Below are 20,131 nucleotides of genomic sequence, written 5' to 3'. Positions count from 1 at the left end.
ATCAACAACCAAAATAGCTGTATCAGAAAGGAAGTGGTTGAGAAGAATACAGCAGGTTGCAGATTGCAATATACGCCTTATTTCCTAACAAACAACACAGCTCAGTACAATCATGCTGGTTTTCCAACTTACCCTTTGCCTAGAGTGAAGAGCATTTAGCACAGGATCCAAGTTCTGTCATTGTTAATAGTGCTGCTATGGTCAGGGGTGCAGCTGGATAAGCTGGACAATCACTTATTTATGAAGAAGTCAGAAGATTAATTTCTATTAATTAAAGACTCCTGTTGAAAGACATTTTGATCACATCTGAGGTTTTTTTTTTTCCCCCAACTCTGTTTTGAGATATCTGGCAATAGAGAGTTTTCTCCCATCCTATCTTCGTTGTGTATGAGCAGTGTAAAATATGAATGAGGAAATTAAGTTAGTTGAAACTTAGCAGTGTGTGACCACAACCCACTGCTTACTTCCCTTTTTTGACACTGTTTACATTAATGCAAAGAAAATTCCCGTTAAAGGACAGCAGTCATGCTCATTTTATTTGTGTATCTCATACAAAATTATAATAAAGCCAGCTAACATTTGTGTGCTAGAAAGGTACATGTCAGTTGAAGTAATGCAAAAAAATGGCCATCAGTCCAAATTCATAGTTTCTAAGAAAATTCTTGCTAAATATTCTTTTTTTTTTTTTCCTGAGCTTTGAGAGAAAAACAGAATAAAGTCAGAGAATTGAGAATTGCTTAGATGCAAGGGTGATGTCTTAGAATAGCAGTGTGCTGACAGCAGGTACATGATCTGGCACTGAACTGAAAAAGCAAGAGGCAGAAGCTGGGGGTCTGACTGGAATGGTCACCTGCTTTGTGTTTGGAAACTGTCTGCATGCCACTGAAGACTTGAGAACCACGCAGTGAGTTTTTGGGGATGAGTGAGGAGCCTGCATTAATGAACAGCCAGAGAAAAGAGCCAGAAGTGGGAGGAGAAACGGTGAGTGCAATCATTTGAGAGCTACAAGAACTCTAGGAACTGTGTGAATTGTATAAAAGTTGGTATCCCAGGCCCCTTCTTTCCTGTGGAAACTTTCTTCAATTCTTTTCAAAGCAGCTCATAAATGCAAGCTCGCTTTTTTGGCATAGGAAGTGGGTTGGTTTTTAGTGAGGAAATGATCGCCCTTTAAAAGGGAAACTCCTTTGGAAAGAACATGAAAATCAGTGATGATGAAGTGTGATTAGAGCATGGAACATTGGGAACAGGCTGTGTAGAAAACAAGGTGGTTGTCATCCTGGACCTAGTGCAGTCTGTGGGGGGAGCAATGGAGAAAAGGCCAATGGAGGAGCGGTAGGGAAGAAAGCTCAAGAAATCAAACATGAGCATTATTTCTCATAAGGTGTGAAGATAGCACTGAAGACTTCAAAGTTTGGGTCTTGTGCCTTCCTGAGATCAGGATTTTACTTTGATGGTAATTCAGCAGGGCAAAGGGTTCAGTGCAAAGAAATGAGAATGAAATTTAATTATCGATGTAGGTGACGTCAGCCTCAGTTGGATCTGCACGCTCTTCTCTTTCAGCCCTTTCTGGCAAAGGCACTTCAGTGCTGGCATTTCTCAAACCTAGTAGGATTGTAAAAGTTACGTGTTTCTTCAAAGCTTTAGGACAAGGGTTACATAATAGTAATTAGGAAACTTTAAAATGTTGGAAATAACCCATAGTAAAATTACACTGTAGGTGGAAGTACTTCATGTTTGCTCCGTAAATGATAAAAACAGGTTTCTTGGGGTTTTTTTTCTTCTTTTTTCCTCAGCTATTTAAGTCTATATAACACAGTATTAAAATCTGAGTAACATGCTACAGGACAGTTTCTACTGGAAAGCTTATAATGAACCAGTGTATTTATGTGCTTTGAAAACTACAAAAATTAAGTCAAATATGAGGTTAATTCGACTCTTGAGAAGCTGGTTATAGCAAACTGTTGTAGGACAGAGCTGCAGTTAAGATTAAATCTGCTTCTTTATCATTAGACTTCAATTTTCACTGACAATTTCTTTCAGTATTTTCAGAATATTATAGCTTGCTGTGCATACTGAGGTGGTAAGAAAGAAAATATTTTTCTAAGCTGGCTTTGCTTTGCCTATGTTTAAAATTAGAATAATATGCCTGGTTAAGTATGTTGATGTTTCCTCCCATGGCTGGGAAAATTGCAAATTATTTGTTTCTGGTATATCTGTGGTTTGCTTCAGGAACCTCAGACAGATCTCATTCCCCCTCCACCTTCACTGACGTCAGTACAAATGGACAAAGAAAAATTGACATATTTCATGGGATCCAGCACACCTTTGCCTGCAGGAATGCTTTGAGATCTTGTCATGTCAAGACTTACTTGGGTTTCCAGCTGTTTCCCTTGTTGTACCCTCATGGTTGGTGTAAGTTTTTGGAGAGATGGGTTTGTGGTTTTTTTTTTTGTTCTTGCTGTTGTTGTTTTGGCAAGATACAGTAATTAGTAAATATTTGATTGTTTTCTTAATTATCTATTTCAAAATATGTATTGAGTTGGATATCCTGTACTGGCTGAGATATAGTCTCTTTCTGCCTCTGATCTTTTAAACTCCAAAAAATGGAGTTCTGGGACGTAAGATGAAGTTACCAAATGACAGAAAGAATTGCAGCACCAAAGGCAGATGAACTGAGTTGATTAAAACAAAATGTGATTATTATTTTTTTTTAATGGTTATTACTGTCTAAAAGTCAATTTCTTGGTAGTATTGTCTCATTGACTCAAAAGAAAAAGAAAAGGGGAAAAAAAAAAGAATCCCAAGAGACAGTCCTTTCAGGAAACCACGTATCCTTAACATTACATGATGTCATTCTAAGCTGCAGTGAACAATAGTCCATTCCCATAACCCCAAGCTTTTAGATACGTTTTGCCAAAGGTGCATGAATATTCTGTTTGCTGTTTGTATTTCCATTACCTGTAGGCGTACTCCTTTGCAATTCCCTCTGTAGTTCCTTTCCAATCTTTTTTGGTTTTGTTGCATTTTTCTGAATGAAATCGCCCGGCTGTGTTAATTAGGTTTTCCATGATAGCTTTCAATACTTACATGTGTAGTTTGAATCTGTCTGCTTGCAGAAGAGGTTGGTTTTGGTTAAAACATCTGCCACTGAGGAGATAACAGCTGTACAGTAGCAAATCTATAGAACAGGCAGTGATTTCTGCATCAGTTTTTCTTTTTGTAGTATTGCATCCAATCTTAAATTTACAGGAAAGACTGTAGGTAGCAACTGGAAGCAGTGTCAGAATTATCATACTCAACTTTATTCAAAATAGTTGAACTGACTTGGAGGAAGATCACTGTTGAATGTTTTCCTTATTTTGTGAGTATATTGCATTATCTCATTCTGGCACAACCTTATTAAAGCATTTATTGTGTATTCCTGTTGAACCTGTATTTGGTTTCAATTTTGTTTATTGAATAGAGTTGCTTTTTCCAGGAAGCCATAAAAGTGATAAGAAATGGGGGAGAAACTGCAATGGGAGCATTAAGGCAAGCAACTTTCGACTAGGCCAAAATTGCGTTTTCATTCCAGCAATTAAATACTTATATAGACATTTATTTTGACTATTAACTTTTTAATTTACTGTGTTATAAAATGGTGAGTGGCCCATTCTTCAGTCATTAAGACAATTTTAAATTTGGATCTGTCAGACTGCATTTGGATGAGAATGGGAATTCTAAGCGTACAAAACCAGTATTTTGTAGTTAATTCCACTAATAAAAATGAAACTTAAATATGCTGGCATCATAGTGATTCATAGAGAATTCTGGGAACAAAGAAAACAATAAGAGTTTTATATGTAGCACACAGTAATGCTCAGCGTTTTCAAACTGTTTAACGAACATTTATTTATGTTCTAAGGGTTTGCCATCAAAAGCTTGAGATAGAGTTTCCTTCTATTATTCTTGTTGAGCATTTATGCTTCCCTTTGAGAAGCTTGTATGCAAGAAAACTTGAAAACCAATGTCCAATATTAGTCTCTGTCAAATAAGACAGAGTATGGGTGTTTTCATTGTTGTCACTTTTAAAGTAAGAAAGGTTGGGTGAAGAAAGGGAAAGGAGTGTGGAGGATTTGCATCCAGAGGCAGCCTGAGGGGAAGAAGTGGACACTTAGGAAGTATGCTAGCAAAAAGAGCGAGAAACTGTGTTCCCCTTTCTATGGGAGGTTAGAAAAGTTTCTTTATATGGTTGTAATTACAGATAAAATAAGGGAAGTGAAGTCATTATACAGATTATTCCTTTTATCCCTACAGAGTGAATACCAAACACTGTCAAAGACCGGCATCAGTGATAAAAAATGGGCCAAGACACACACACAAAAAAGAAAGAAACAGTGAGATCCTAATGTTGATATGATGTTGATATGACTTACCTGGGATTCTATAACTTTAAGCCTCTTTTCTTGCTCCTTCAATCCACTGAGGTATTTACACAAATTATCCACCCTGTGGAAACAAAAATGATGTGCTGCTGAGTGAAAAAGAAATGCCTCCGATTAAATCCTAAACCACAGAAAATGAGTAACTCACACTACATCTGTGACCCCCTGCTGGCAGTTCTGTGCTGCTGGGACAGCCCAGAGCCCCCTGGAAGTTTTGCCCTTTTGAAGGGTTCCTGTAAGTATTTACTGAACAGAGCAGCACAAACCTCCTGTACTCGCTGCCCAAGGGCTCTTTGTGAACTTGCCTAGATGGCAGTGATCATACAGCTTGTGGTTAAGGCTGCTTAGCTGTATCTTTCCAATCCATTATGTCTCATCTATTTCAAAAGTAAATTGATCCTACCATGAAAATTAAGACCGTGATATATATTCCATTAATACAGGGCTACGAGCCATTTGATTTCTTCAAGGTTTCATCTTCAGAATTTTCTGATTTGGTGTATAAATCTCTAAAGGGACTATGTGTATAAATCTCTAAAGTGTGAAGAACTTGAAAATGATACCTCCAAATCGAGCTGTCCACACATCTTCTACATGCTTTACCTCTTCTTCCATCCCGTCTTTACTCCTCTCATCTGATTCCCCATAAGCTCCCCAAATGCAGAGTTCAGTGAATGGCTTTCTGAAGGTTGTGTAAGATTTCAAATAAACAGGCAGGTTTGCTAGCAGCTAAGAGCAGCAATAAGAAACCACAGTCTCAGTGGTAGTCATCTGAACTTGTCTGATCTCTTTCTGGCTCTGCTACGTCTGATATTATGCCCTTTATTTAGGAGCAATTACACACGTTTGTGTGTAACAAACCATTATTTGATTTCAACAACGTAATAATTCTAAATTATTAAGAATAAAGAGCCTGTTAAATTACAGGGAGAGGAGTAGTTTCCAAGAACATGTATCTCTTTGTCATTGTTATTTAAAGAAGTGAACTTCTGAATAGTATTTTTGCACTTTTATTTGTCAGAATACTGTACCAATTTAAGTGATACTCCCATTGGGATGATATTTTAGAGAACTATTAAAACAGAGACCCAGTTACTTAAATTAAATTTGAGATCTGATACCAGGAACTTCTTGTGCAAAATTGTAGTGTTATGTCCTAAAGCCATTAGTAGTAGTTCTTCTGTACCTATGGGCTGGGGATAATCCCAGAGATCACAAATCCTCATTCAAAAGTCTAAATCTCTTTCTGTTTTGGAAAGGGCAATTTCACTGGATTTTGATCAATGCTTTGTGTCCAGGTATGTTATGTTCCTATAGAGGATGGAAGTACATGCTCTGCAGTCTCTGCAGTGTAACAACTATTCTTCCATCATTCCATTCATTTCTTCATGAATTTGAGCTTAACTGCAAGTTTGGCTGGAGCTTACAGGTTTGTAATTGTACATACTTCAGCAACGTCAAGAAACACCTCAAAGCAATGCTTGTTCATGAAAAACATTCCATGAAGAACATCAATCCCATGGATCCCATACAAATGCCTGAACCTTTATCTCATGCAAATCTGAAGACCTGCAAGGTTCACTTAATGTAGGTCAGAGTAACATACTTATTAGATGTGGCCTTCAGCCTTTCTTCACCGCTTTCTTTTCTTTCTTGTTCAAGTTTTATTAGATAATTTTCTTTTTGCACCAGCTCCCATGTTATGATTTTTTGATCTAGGCCAACTGGAAGATCTCTTTCTGTAGGGGGGAAAAAAAAGATACTAAATATTATATGTTGCTCCCTTTTCCCCTGCGCTGGTTTAAGTAATGAAAGGCTGCTATGCAAAGAAACCTCAGGCCTTGCTTTGCCACTGTAGGAGTGACAAGCTATGAAAGTTTAGTGTAAAATAAGTATTTTCTACACTTTTTATTTTCTTGTAATGCAAGGCAGTAGACTTACTGCAGTTGAATAAGAGTCCTGAGTTTTCTAAAGAACAGCACAGGCCAATTTCAGTGATTCCTGAATGATTCATTCAGAGTATCACTTGTTATCTCTTCAGAAATCAAGTGTGTTTAGGCAGTTTGATATCAACACCTTTGTCGTAATAAGGATGCTGTGTAGAGAAATGCACTGTGGGAAATTGTTTATAGTACAGACTGTGTCATCATTTTTCATGTCTGCTCTCCTTTTTGTTAAATACAATAAATTACAGCTCTTAGCTTGTGGAGATCTTACTTTCTCTTCTGTGTTGCTTATGCAACATATCCTTGCAGAGTATTGGGGTCTCCTGTTGGCAGACATGTGTTAACAGCTGTAGCATAAATGCTAGATCACAGCTTGAAGCAGTGATTGAGCACCTGGTGGGAAGGCAGGGCCAACCCAGGGAAGCTCAGGTGTATGTAGTGTACCTGAGTGACCAGAAGGAGTGGAGCCAGGATCTGCCCTTTGCCAGACTTCATTTTAAGGTTGGCAGTGGAGGTGATGGCCTCTCTTGCTGGAGATCCCTGACTACCTGAGGGCATCTAAAAGTAAGCAGATTCTTCCCTTTATTTCTGTGCTCACAGCTGTTGTATTTGAGCCAGTCTTCACGTGTTGTAGCTTAGGTCTTTGCTACTCCCCTATCGTTCCTGTGCTTTCCATCACGTTATAGCATTAAGCTAGCTTACCCAGATGTTGTTTCTTGTGTTCCATTTTGTTGAAGATTATTTGAAGAACCAAAGTTATGTGATTAATAATGATAAATGGTGGTGCTAAGGCAGGCCGCCCATGATATTCAACAATCAGGTTGTAGCGTTGTAGTTTCCAGAAGATATCTGCATTGCCCTGAACAACTTGAAAAGTGTAGCTGTCATTGGAAAAAATAAAAATAAAAAAATTGCAGAACTAGTTTTACCTCAGTGAGCTAAACCTTGTTATTACAAATACAGCCCATGTGTACTTTAATAAAAGGAACAGCAAGTTCAGTAAGCAGCGTTTACTTAACCTAAAGTTTGTGTGGGTTTTTAACTATTAAAAAAACTGCAGTTGTGACTTCAAATGATAAGGAAATAATCAAGAAAAACTATCTCTTAAAAAAAAAAAAAAAAAAAAAGGCAATTCAACTTCAGCAAGATTGGCAAACATGTGATGTTACTTCTTCATCCAAATGAATAATCGTTAACATTTTTGACTTGATGTGTTTCTCCAGCATGCAGAGTATCCAGCATCTGCCAAGTTTACAGCTGCTCTGTACCTGCAGACTCATCCTGCAGCATAGCTAGGGATCCAGGCACATTTAATTGATTATTTGACTGTAAAAGGTCCTTTTTTGTTCTTGCTTTTAATGTAGCTAGAGTGAGGATGATGAGAACTTAAGAACTATATGGTCCTGAAAGTCTAGTTATCAACCCCTAAATAATTAGTTGGGAAAACTACTAGTGTGTTTCAGTATAGCTAACCAACAGCAGTGTAGTAAATGTGGGCATTTGGTTAAGCTCTTACCTTCTCTGTCTTAATACTTATTGATGCTGCTCTTACCTGAACATAGCAATCAGGAGATTCATAAGGAGAACGTTTGTGACTAGTAGGAAGATGACCAACAGAAGTATGACAAGCCAGTTGGCATAGTTGTTGGGACATGATGGTGAGTTCTGCAGAATCTGCAGTGGATTAAATGTGCAGTTCCTGGGATATACTCGTGAGGCTATAAAGCAAGAGAGAGAAATACGGTAGTTTTGACAAATTTCTCTTGCTTGTATTTCTTAGCCTGGAGTCAAAAGCTTTGCATTTTGCTGAGCAAAATATCTTGCCTTCAACCGAGAATGGCAGGAATTGCAAATTTTCTGAAGTCTGAGGTGCTGCATTTTACAGACTTTTCAAGAAAAAAAGGAAACTGAGTACCCTTAAGCATGCCTTCTCATAAGAACTCATGACGAGAACGATTGCATATGTTTAATACCTTTTTCTGTTAAGGTATAAATCAAGGATGATGTTGAGATCTCATCTGCATGTGAACAGTAGCATAATTTTCTTTTGAATATATGCAATTATTAGAGCTTAAGACAAACACTGTGGTAGTATGTAACTTTTGTACTGTCTCAGTTTTTGACTGGCAAGCGGAGCTGTAAATACGAGGCAAACAGGCCAGCTTTCTGGCTGGTTGAATTACTGAGATAATTCTTGCAATCAAGCAATCCTTTACGTGAACTAATATCCCATGTTGCAGGCTTTGTCAAAAGGCACAATGATGCACATCACTGCTTCAGTTGTGGGCCCCTATGTTCTTGCATCTCCTCAATCCTCATGCTAGTATGCACGCTAGAGGAGAGAACTTGGTAGAAGCAGGCAATGGTGTTCCTCACTCAAATTTAGACTGTTGCTTTGTACATCAGAGCTTGCAGTCAAGGTTAGGAAGAACTGTGCTATTGTATCAGTTTATAGGTATAGCTAACCTTTCATCCTGCCTCCAGTTATAGCAGCAGCAAGTTCTTAGACTGAAGTGCAGGAAAAACATGGAGTGGCATTGTTTGGGTATCTTCTCCACTGGAGCATGTGGCTGAGCAACGTGCCCAGGCAGGTTATTTGTATTTAATAATGATATTGAGGGATTCCTCGATGAATTTGTCCAACTGATTTCTGAGTCTGTGTACATTTCTAGCATTCGAAGCATCACAAAGCAATGAAGCAGCTCACCTTTAGTTATGTATGTGAAAAAACACCTCCTCTGTCTTTTTGGAAATTCTTTGCTACTTATTGAGGAAAAGGTAACTATTTTCTTGTTTATATTAATGTTAGTCATCCAAATCTTCCTACACTGGGATGCAGATCAGAAGTAGTTTAACTGGTTGTTTGCTTTTCGTTGTTGTTCAATTGTTTTTCTGGAAGTTATATCATGTAATTAAATCCACAAATTTAAAGCACTTATATTTACATTTTTGTTCTCCATTTTTTCCCCCCCACTAATAATGCCTTTCCCCATGACAATAGATAAACTCACAATCTTACCCTTTAGTACAGTTATCTCACATGCTGCCATAGCTGTCACCAAGTACATTAACTTAAGTTATCCATACTGAATTTCTTTTGGTGTCTCTTCACTCATGAGGTCACTTTGCAACTTTTAGGTGTTGCCTTCAGTTTTTACTACCCAGTAATTTTTTTTCATCTGCAAATGCTACCTTTTTTCTGTGGAGTTCCAGTGGAGAGATGCAGACTTCATACTGTGTTTTACCTGTTCTCATGTTTATATCCAAATATTTGCCTGTCTTGTGATTGTTTTTATGTTGTCTTGTTTGAAATATTGCACAAATGCAATTACTAGCTTTATTTGATTTGGGCAGATTTAACTACGGAGTAAACAAATGTTCAACCAGAATATTTATTCAAAAATACAAGTGTTTTGTTATGGGCCAAGCTGTACTGCTGTAAAACTGTCATGTTCAACTACTGCCAAAACTATGGAGATGTTATTTTGCTTTACATGAAGGTTGTGTGGGTCTAGATTAGGCTGGATGGAAATGGATTGAGGCAGAAGAAGGTATGCCAACCTCTAAAACTGCAAGTCCTTGTGAGAATACTTTAGGTAGCCTCTCTAAATAGGGCAAACTGTCATGTTTGATGTAATTCCACCCTGTACGTTCTCTCATTTTGCAAATTCGCTACTTATATCATAGCCACGTGAAGGCTTTGGTTTTCAGGACAATTTTTTTTAAATTGTTATTTATTGAAAAAAAATGAACAACAAATACTGGGAAGAAGGCATTCAAAGATGGCAAGGTTAGGGGAGAAAGAAACTTCCTTACTGTCTATTTCATCCAGTGGGATCTGGCCAAATATCTGGAGGTAGGGACGGTAAAGCACCCTTCTGAATATCCACTCCACTCGGCTGTCATCAGGGTGAAGCAGAGCTTGCGTTGTCACACCATAGGCAATGAGCCACACACTCAAGAAGAATAGGAAGAAGAAAACATCTTTCATCTAAAAGAGGGAAAGGAAGGAAGAAAAAGAGGGCAGGTGATTGTAGCAGCATGTGCGAAGAAAGAACAGTAGTTCAGTATGATAACTGTTCAAATAATTATTTTTCTTTGCAAGCTTGTTTAGGCTAAAGGAGGTTGACTCTGATAGAGTTTCTCACACAATTCCCTTCCTGACTCTGCTGTTATAATGTGGCTCTTGGCCAATAAGCAGCATTTTTCTTTGTTAGTTCATTTAGATAAAGGCATGTTATAATTTAAAATTTTTGCTTTTCAGTCATGTAACATTTATTTTTTAAACATTTTCTCCTTTAAATGATTGCCTTTTAAATGAAGGTTTTCTATGAGATCTTGCAGTACCGTTGAATTACAAAAGTCTGCTGCAGCAAATCCTGGCTAACAGTGCTCATTGATAAACTCTGAACCATTGATACAGCAAACGTCGGAGATCAGAAGGATCAGGTATCAAAGTAATGCATTTGAGGGATTCTTTCCAAGGCTTCCTGCTTTTAAACATTGTGCTTCTCTACAGAAGCACATAATTGAATCCTAAGACACTTAAAAAAAAAAAAAATTGAATATGTATTTCAAGTGCAATAATTTTTCCCTAGTGGAAGAAGAACACTTCATCCTCTTTCCATCTAATCTGACAGAGTTCATTAGGGGCTGTAGATTCATTTCAATTAGATTACAGGATTGCACAGTTTCCCAAATGCAGAGGTATTTCAGACCTTCAGGAGGTAACTATAAGTCCCATTAAGAAACGCAGTATCTGTGGCAAGCAAGACATGGTTGATGTCTCTTTAACTGTTACCAAACTGGTTTGTTTTCTGGATGATTCCAGATTTGTCAGTGCTACAGGCCTTTAACAACATCATAACTCAGTGAAAGCAGTGGTTTGTTTGGGAATGCTCTTTTCCAGTCTGTGGTCTCTCTAAGCTGGCACTGTTCTGGCATCGATCTACCATTGTAACAGACTTGTTTCAGCAATTCAGTTGGGGGTAAAAAGGAGAAAGACAGTAAAACACGATCTTGGTTTTCTTCCCTATTTAAGAGAAGTGATCTTGCTTTAGCCAACCTGATGAATGTTTCAGGGAGATACTGTTTACTGAACTGAATTTCATTGTTCTTTTGATACAAGGCTCAATATTGAGCAACCAAAGGTAAGGCATTGCGGTGGCTTGGATATGGGGAAGATGAAAGCTCCCATGTTATGGCTTTGTCTAGGCTGCCACTTATTTTCTTTTGTGTATATTCTTAATCCGTGTTACTTCATATGAACTCAGATGCTAACGTAGTAGATGCATCACCATATTTGTTCAGGGCTGTGGTTTAGCTTGGTATGCAGCCAGGAAGGGTTAGGAGCTGTAGATCTGCCTTCTTCTCTTACTTTAAACTCTGCTAATGTGGTGAACTAGATAATGTACGAGAACAAATATTTATTTGCCATTTACCCTTTTGCTACTCAAAGCAAATGTCATGCTGGAGTTCCAGTTATTGCATCTGTAGACAGATCCAAATAGCTTGGCAGTTATGTTTATTCAATGTATAGGCTTGTTTAGACTGTAGGGCTTTTACTGAGCTCTGCTGTGAGTCACAAGTCAAATGTTTGTAGAATCTGTAATAGCATTTACTATTAGATAAACTATTAATCAGTTATCATGAGCTAATTGGCCTGGAGGATTAACATGCTGAAATAAAAAGCTGTTTCAGCGTACTGCCCCGTACCCAAGTACAGAAACCATAGTCCTACTGTCTCATTTCCTGCAGGAGAGCTGAAATAAATAGAAATATTTCATCTGCATCTTCCAGCACATGCTCACAAGGTGCTATGTTTTCATTGTAAATTAGTCCAATTAAGAGCAGTGTTCATGGCAAACTTGCTACTATCTATTTTTACAGATTTTTCTTCACACTACTTGCAAATAATGTAATCCATTTCCCCAGGCAAGAACTACCAGTCAGTAGCTGCCCTTCTGTAAATGGCCTGTCTGAAGGCTTTGCGCTGAATGCACACAGCTTATGAAACAGGAGGAAGAATCTGTGTCTCTCAAATCAGGAGTGCAGTGTCTCAGTACTCCTGACTTGATAGACCAAAGGGCAAACGATTAGATAAGAATGAGGATTTGTGTACTAGGGCCAACCTAATAAACTACAGAGCTTTCAAAAGGATCTGTTTCAAACTTACTGCCTCTAATTTTCATGGTAAGTAAGGCAAACTTTGCATTGTATGCAAAGTTACAGACCTTAAAAACAAAGACACATTATAAACTTCCTTTGTAAGAAGATTGTTTTGGCCACAGGTTTTTTTAGCGAGTACAAGTATTTGAGAGAGACTGCACTTACCATCCTCTCCACAATTATGATCTTTGGTCCAAGCTGTCTGTGAATTGCAAAAATGTGTATAAGTCTAAGTGTAAACACCATGAAATCAATGGCGAGGATTGTGCGGCCGGCTTGAAAAGTCGAGTTGAGCATCCTGAAGAACAAGTGAAAGAATATCAGATCTCAGCAAGTACTACTGAGAAATCTGTTCTCAAATATTGCACTCAGTCTCCAGGCATTGTCGAGTTAGGAAAAGGCAAGTGCTTCAGGCTTGTGGTTGCTTATGTCAAGGTCATTACAGCTGTCAGAAGAACATAACAGTATCTGTACTTTGGTGAGAAATGACCACAACACAGAGGGAGGCTGATTTGCTTGGCTCGCCTTCAAGGCGATACTAAGGGATAAACGAGGAAAAGGATTATTTTGACTAAAAGGGCTTGCAAAAAAAAAAAAAAAGGAAAAGCAGAGCTTCTTTGCACAAGTGTTTGGATATTCCAATAAGCTTTTTGTGGTCTGTGGAACAACATCTGCAGTTCAATAGAAATGTAGAGGCTCTTGTTGCAGAAACGTAGCTCAAAACTCATAAAAGTAAATGTCGTAGCCTGCCTTCTTGTGCGCATGTATGCCAAGTGACTGGACTGTCATGGCGTGTGCTTGTAGCCCTAATGCTGACCATGCAAAACAGGTGTATACATACCTGCAGGTTACCCCAATTATGAAAAGGAAGATGGTCACCATGTCACATTTATTCCAGTTATCTTCTACGTATAGTTTAAACTTTTTCATTAGATTTGTGTCTTCATCTGTAAAGAAACTCTGAAAAAGAGAAATGGTGGTTGGCAGTGAACTGTTTGAAGTTTCACCATTTCAGTGGAAACTTTGACTTAATACCTGTTTCACATTTCTCTTTCACTGCAAAAACATCAAAAAATTCCTAGTGTAGCATGTAAACAAGCTCAGTTTACTGTCTTAAATCACACGCACATACATATGCACACACACTTTTTAATCTTGTGATGTAGGCCTAAGAATTTTTTAAGCCTGATTTGAGTCTGTCAGCATTCAGGCCGTTAAAAAATATAACAAATATCTAGAAAATAAATGTTGACAGGATGTTGCTATCTAAACAGTATGTACAGACTGGTGTTTGTACATTATGATTGCCTGGGAGTGCACATTTGATTATCTACATGAGGAGCTGTCTCAGCTGGATTGTAGCCTGGCATTCTCCATGTTTTACAGGTTTATAATGTAATATTCTTTGTTTCAAATATTCTTGGTGTACTCTTCTGTTTATGGCCTGGCTGAATAATTTCAAATAATGTATAACTGAGATCCCCTTTGCTGTTCATGTTGCTGAAATTACGAACACCTTCTGGAATGAATGTTGATAACTGTTTTTCAGAGTAAAGAGGATAACAAGGATAGTTTTATGCAGCCACAGTTCTCAGTGCACCAGCGCCGTTGTTCATGTGCTGTTTTGGTGGACTGAGGAGAGCTCTGTTGTACTTCCATGGGCAGACTATAATTTCCAATGTATGTTAATTGTGGACCTAGTTCTGGGGGGGTGAAACCAGCCAGATGCTTTGCAAAGTGAAGGACACCTGAGTCTTAGCAGCCCAGTTCTTTATTGGCTGCAGCTGAACCGCTCTGGAAAAACAAGAGTAGCTACAGGTTTACATGGAGGAGGAAGAGGTTGGTTTGGAGGAGAGATTGTTTTGGATGAGGTAACGTTTGTGTTGCTTTTCTATGCAAAACTGCATTTGACAGTTGAAATCTTCAAGCCTGCACGGTTATACAGATCATAAAATTATTCAAAGCATTATTTCAAGGTTTGTTGTATTACTGCTGAGATGTTGTATGCAACTGACCTGTCGGATTTCTTCCAAGACCAGGGTAAAAACCCAGAAGTAAAGTATAATTTCTTTAGCAGATGGACCTTCAGGTGGAGGTGGCTTAAAATCCAGTAAAAGGACATAAGTGAATAGAAACAGAAAAGCAAAATACATAATAACATTTCCCATAAATACAGTTACGGGGGCACTCCAGAATTTTTTCCACCGAGTAAAGATGAATGTTGCCCACGCTGTGTTTTCAGGAGGGTTCTGCTTTTCTAATTTACCACTTCTTCTGCAAAACAGAAAGAACATAGGCTTGGTTGACGACCTCTTAAAATTAGTTCATGGGAATAGCCTCAGTATTATTCTCTGCAAATTGCATTAATTTGATTTGCAGCTTCAATCTGCTCCTACACATAGTACAAACCATGTGAATAAACAAGAAGAGGGGGTATTTGGCCAGCTGCAAGGAAGGCAAATAGCTTCTGTAAGTCAGTTCTTATTTTGGTCCTAAAATTTATTGCAGTAATCACAGGCAGAAGTTGCTGTGACCGCTTGAGACAATTACTTGTTTTGACCTAGACTCAAAAGTGCTGAATCACACACTAAGCATGTGTTCCTTGACTAGCCTTGCTGCAGCCTGAGAGAGCTACTGAAGGAATACTGCACTTGATGTGGCTATGGACGCTGGCCTCTTGCCCTTCATGACTAAATCAGATTGGAAAAAGATCACCAGGGAGGCCTCTTAATAAATGATTAATTACGGTAGTCTTGGAGTATTGTGCAATTGCACAAGTGTTTTGGTAACTGAAGGAAAACTTGACCAGTAGATCTACATGTCTAATGTTCCTGGTAATTATCATATATATTTGTTACAAGGGAAAGTTTCTCCTTGCAGCCAGTCTCCTCTGTGTGCCTGACTCTGTGCTGCCTCTCAGTTTATGACATTGTAAGACACATTCCCATGGCAACGGGCTAATATCATAAATGGCTAAATTGCAGCTTTACTGTTAGATGCTGAAATAGATCTGGGAGGGAGAGAGAGCCCTTTTGTTAAATCTGTAAGATAATAGCAATTGGAATACACAATATTATGACCAAGAGCCATCAACCATTCTTTGCTCAGTTGTGAAAGGACTTTATGATATTATTTGCTAATAGTCCCCAAAAGGCATACACTTCTGCATCTATTTTACAAGTTAGAGAGGGAATGAAGACTCGATTTTTTTTCTGATATGCCAGCAGTTAAATGCCAGTGCTAAAAATACAAGCTAATAACTGAGTCCAGCACTAGGTACTGTGGATTGTTTCCTTGGTACCATTATTCACACATTTCTGAAGCTCTCTTCAAATCACTGAAAAGTCAATGTTTAATACAAGTGACTATATAGCTCTTATTAGCTGCAAAGTGAACTTTGTACTAATCAAAAGTTTTCCTGCCTCACCCGAGTCCCCAGGTTTTGGTGATGAGCCTTTGCTAGAAGTGAAGGTTGCAATTGAGAAGTTCTGTACTGTGGATCTGTGAATGATTGTGTGCAACTGCCAAAATCTTTTTGCTTTGATCTTTTCTCTTATGCTGCCTCTGAAACGTCTGTTATGCTCCAGGTCTCTCAGGCCTATTTTTTTTAAATAAAAATGGAGAGTTTTCCTAGCATGGTGGGAAGCTAGCTATATAAATTCATAGGTACTGATGTTTGCAAGTATTTCTGTTGCTGCCATTGTAGCACAGTATGTGGTAATGCACTTGAGTAATACAAGGGTTAGCTGCAAACCCTCTGCCTGGTTGGGTGAATAAGTCTATCACGGATTACTGTTCCTAAATCCATTGTGTGTCAGCCAGTGCCAGCTGAAGGGAATCTCAGGAATGCCTTCTGATTGCTGGATATTGATCAGTTCCTTGTTCAGTAGAAATGACCAGCTCACAAGAAGTTATCTCCTGAAATACAGTGCTCTATGCTGTATCTCTGTTTATCTTCTATATTCATTTTATGGAATACAGCTGCAGCAAACAGAGGGAGCTTTCTAATGAGTAATAAGTTCCTTAATCTTTCAGTTGTTTCTTACATCATTATCAGGTTGTACTTGCATGAGAATTGACCTGTTCTTTGTAGTCAAAAACATCATATTAACTGATGGTTTAAATTTACCTGTGTTCTTCCTTAGAAAGAAACAAAGTCCTTTCTGTATCCAAACTGTCCAACTCCTTAAAGGGCTCTGTCTCATTCTTTGGATGTTTTTCCTCACTGTAAGGAAATAAACTCATTAGTTGAAATACTGGTTAGCAACTCAACTACTGAACTGGTTTTCCTACAGAGCTGTGAGCATGCACTCATCTTGGACTCTCTCCACTGAGAAGCTATCAAATACACATAATCCTTAGCTCTGTGTGTTCTGATTATTTGAAAGCTGAAGTCAGCCACAAGAGTCAATGGAGAAATGATAATCAACACGTGTTTCACGAGAGTGGAGCAAGATGCTCAGTCTTCTCAAAACTGAAAGGAAAGCGTTTGAGTGGAAATAGACCACTCAGTCAGTACTGGAAGATGATTCCACAATACCCCCATGTTCCAGTCCTGGCCATGCTTAGTAGTGCTTAATACAGGAAATGCCAAAAGCGTGAGGGAACATGATGTCAATTCTTGCATTTCTAGTAAAAGGAGGCAAAAACGTCCTCAAGAAGAGATTTAGAAAGGCTTGCTTTGATCAGGAATCCTTATTTGAACCCTTCCATGAAAACAGATAACACTTCACATTAATTTACTTAAATTTGTGAATCTGGCAGCCAGTCTACCAAGAAGAAACCATCTTTAGTGACTGATACTGACAAAATAGAAGTCTTAGGTCAGCAATGGCAAAGAAATTTTCCTCTTGCTTTGTAAGTAGCTAGTAGTGGTGAAGTCCTTTTGTTGATCTTCTGAGACAATATTAGTATTTTTATTCCTTACGTGAGAAATTTTCAGTTTGGGTATTTTTCATGACTTACTTTACGTCCTTCACTTATCTTTTGCACTCATATATTTGTACCTGAATGCTATTAAATTTGTGTAGATTAGGAAGGGACACCAGAATCCACATATTAACTTCAGGATCTGTGTGTTTGTAGACATGTCTCCCCACCATATTTTCGTTAGGAAGGCCTGAAATTGAAGGGAAGAAGTAGCTTTAGCATCACAAAAGCATATATGCAGATCAAGTGCTCCTATGTTCTGTGTTCTCCTAAGGCAGCAAAGATTAGGCATTGCTCAAAAATCCTAAAAAGTATACAGACACTTTGGGTGTCATTCTGCAGTTGTGTCTTAGTATGCAAAGAGTTATGAGGGGACAGTGGAAAGGAACTGTAATTCAAGTGGAGTTGAGGAACATTGCTACTGAGGAAGTACAAGTCAGCTACGGGGAGCTAAAAGCATCATCACTCTTAATTTAGTTTTGTGTATGTGGACAGAAGGCAGGTTGTGGGAGCAAAACAGGACAGCAATTTGATTTAACTTTTATCAGTGAGCTTCTCTGAATCTGAACAAGCTCTGCTGGGGAGGTACCTCATGTCCTTAGGAGTCATCATGCTTCAGGCGGATTTTGAGTGCTTTCCTTATGGTTCTCTGTGATCAATAGAGGAAAAAGTATGGGATGGGATGAGGATTAAACCTTCTCTTTAGTCCACCTGTCAGGGCTAACTGGATGGAAGAGGAAACTTGCTTTTTCAAGTATGTAGCATGGCATCCTCTTGACCTGGTGCTTAGGGAGAGGGCAGATCTTTCACTATTAAGGATGTATCTGAGAACCATGGGGTCATTTGGTTGCTGTAGTATCCTTTTCTGTGTCCAGCAGCATGCTGAGAGGCCCTAGGGAGTGGAGATGGTAAGGGAAGTGCCAGTAGGTGTTACCTGGACTCCATCATGTGCGAAGAAAGACTTTGCATCTGCTTCTGTAGCCAGGTGCAGGCAGGTGGTTTTGCTCCAGTACTGACTTTTCCTCACCAACAGAGAAAATGCTCTCTCCTCACTGTTGCTGTAGCATTCACTGAATAGCTCTGTCAAATGAAAGAAATGTAGACAAATGCATCTTGCAAAAAAACAAACAAACAAACAACCAAATGTGAGACAAGAGGGTGATGTGTGTAGGGTACAACCTGGTCACACAACCAAATGCATCCTCTGCACTGAAGAGTTCTGTGAGGCTGTAATAGTCACAAAGCCCCACATAGCTAAGATGAGGTTGGTAGGAGTGAGGACTAATTCTGGTTGTGAGAATAATGCTACAGAAGGCATATGCAGTAGATTTGCATTGGTAGGGGGGAAAAAAGATCACTGGAATTATTGTAATCTTGAAATTCCCACTACTTTCTGGGAGATATGATGCAAATCTCAGCACCTCCCTCTCGCCTCTTTTCATCTGCTTGCTTCCTTCTTAGCTCTGAGGTGCTCTACTTTTGTTACTGTTTGATTTCTCCCTGTGGAGAAGTTCTTCTACAGCCGGTTTTCAAGACATACCTTGGAAACCTATCAGTGTACATTATATAGTTCCTCATCTGTAGCTGCCTTGTGCAGAGATTTAGACAGTACTGAGCAAAAGCAAGTATCATGGGAGATCTTTTAGCACTTTGAAGGACAAGTTGCCACACTGCTCCTCTTCTCCTGAGTACACTAAACAAAAGGAGCAGCTCAGGTTTGACTTGTAGCCAACAGATGCTTTAAGACATAGATATTTAACATAAAATAGTATTAGACTTGGTAGTATGTTGTGGTGTAGATCTGTTTCAAGATAAGTTTGTTCTAGAGTCCAGCCACTCTGATAAACGGTACAGAAAGTGAAGGTTTTCTCATTAGACAAAATATAGATTTTGAGTCTGCTTCATTCTGATTCATTAAGTATCTCAGTACCCTTCCTTGGCTAGCCTACACTTTGATATTATGCTGTGAAGGCTGGAGAAGGATCAAGTTCATGTAAAAAAGCTGATACAGTCTTCTTCAGTTGATGTGGTATTTACCATTTTAAAAGAATGTTCATTCTACTTAGCATTGCCAGTATTATCTGGGCCAGATATGGAAATTGCAGATCTGATCTAATGCTTGCCAAAGCCAAGGAAACAGACTGCTGTGTATTGGATTAGGCCCTCTAATTCCATGACTAAATTGTTGCAGTCCTGTGACTATATGAAAGCCTTATCTTTTTAAAATAATAATGGTCCTGTGAAAGGAGGGTAAAATGTCTCTGTTTAAATAATGCAGCAATGTCTGTGTGAGCCTTCAGCAGCTTGCTGGCTAGCTGTAAGAGGAAAAAGCTGCTGCATTTCTACAGGAGGTGTATTCTAAAGCTCTTGGTACATTGCTGCATTACCTTCAGGTAGAAATTGGACTATTGTCGGATCAGTGAACATCTGTTTCTGACCAGAGGGGGAGAGAAGGCTTTGTGTTCCAGTGCTGCAGATGTCTGAATGTTGTAGGGAGGGGCAGCTTGTCTGCTGTTAAGCCAGTCTGAACCTCACTTAGAGTTTTGTGGTGCAGTGAGCCCTCTTTTCGGTGAGGTAATCTCAAACTATTTTTAGCATTACAGGCAACCCTTAAAATTTGTTTTCTAGTGGCCCTTACAGAGCAAGCTTGATACTGCAGGAAAA

The 20,131-nt window shown here is 38.8% G+C and overlaps 1 protein-coding gene across 1 annotated transcript in view; it reads right to left on the bottom strand.

The window, feature by feature from the left end:
* Window positions 1–672: 672 nt before the first annotated feature.
* TRPM5 (transient receptor potential cation channel subfamily M member 5) overlaps window positions 673–20,131 on the bottom strand; it is a 29,891-nt gene continuing 10,432 nt past the window's right edge. Inside the window, exons 8-20 of the mRNA XM_052695804.1 lie at window positions 18,402–18,547; window positions 17,545–17,657; window positions 16,668–16,763; window positions 14,554–14,812; window positions 13,380–13,498; window positions 12,704–12,836; window positions 10,187–10,361; window positions 7,923–8,088; window positions 7,073–7,251; window positions 6,031–6,163; window positions 4,416–4,488; window positions 3,088–3,178; window positions 673–1,602 (exon numbers count right to left, since the gene is read on the bottom strand). Coding sequence (XP_052551764.1) covers window positions 1,502–1,602; window positions 3,088–3,178; window positions 4,416–4,488; window positions 6,031–6,163; window positions 7,073–7,251; window positions 7,923–8,088; window positions 10,187–10,361; window positions 12,704–12,836; window positions 13,380–13,498; window positions 14,554–14,812; window positions 16,668–16,763; window positions 17,545–17,657; window positions 18,402–18,547 — 1,784 coding nt within the window. The 3' untranslated portion in view covers window positions 673–1,501. The remainder of the gene's footprint in view (window positions 1,603–3,087; window positions 3,179–4,415; window positions 4,489–6,030; window positions 6,164–7,072; window positions 7,252–7,922; window positions 8,089–10,186; window positions 10,362–12,703; window positions 12,837–13,379; window positions 13,499–14,553; window positions 14,813–16,667; window positions 16,764–17,544; window positions 17,658–18,401; window positions 18,548–20,131) is intronic.

Source organism: Tympanuchus pallidicinctus, unplaced genomic scaffold (assembly GCF_026119805.1).
Source record: "Tympanuchus pallidicinctus isolate F22 unplaced genomic scaffold, pur_lepc_1.0 scaffold3, whole genome shotgun sequence".
NCBI lineage: Eukaryota > Metazoa > Chordata > Aves > Galliformes > Phasianidae > Tympanuchus > Tympanuchus pallidicinctus.
Note: the sequence above shows the minus strand (reverse complement) of the source record. Positions and strands in the feature narration are given on the sequence as shown.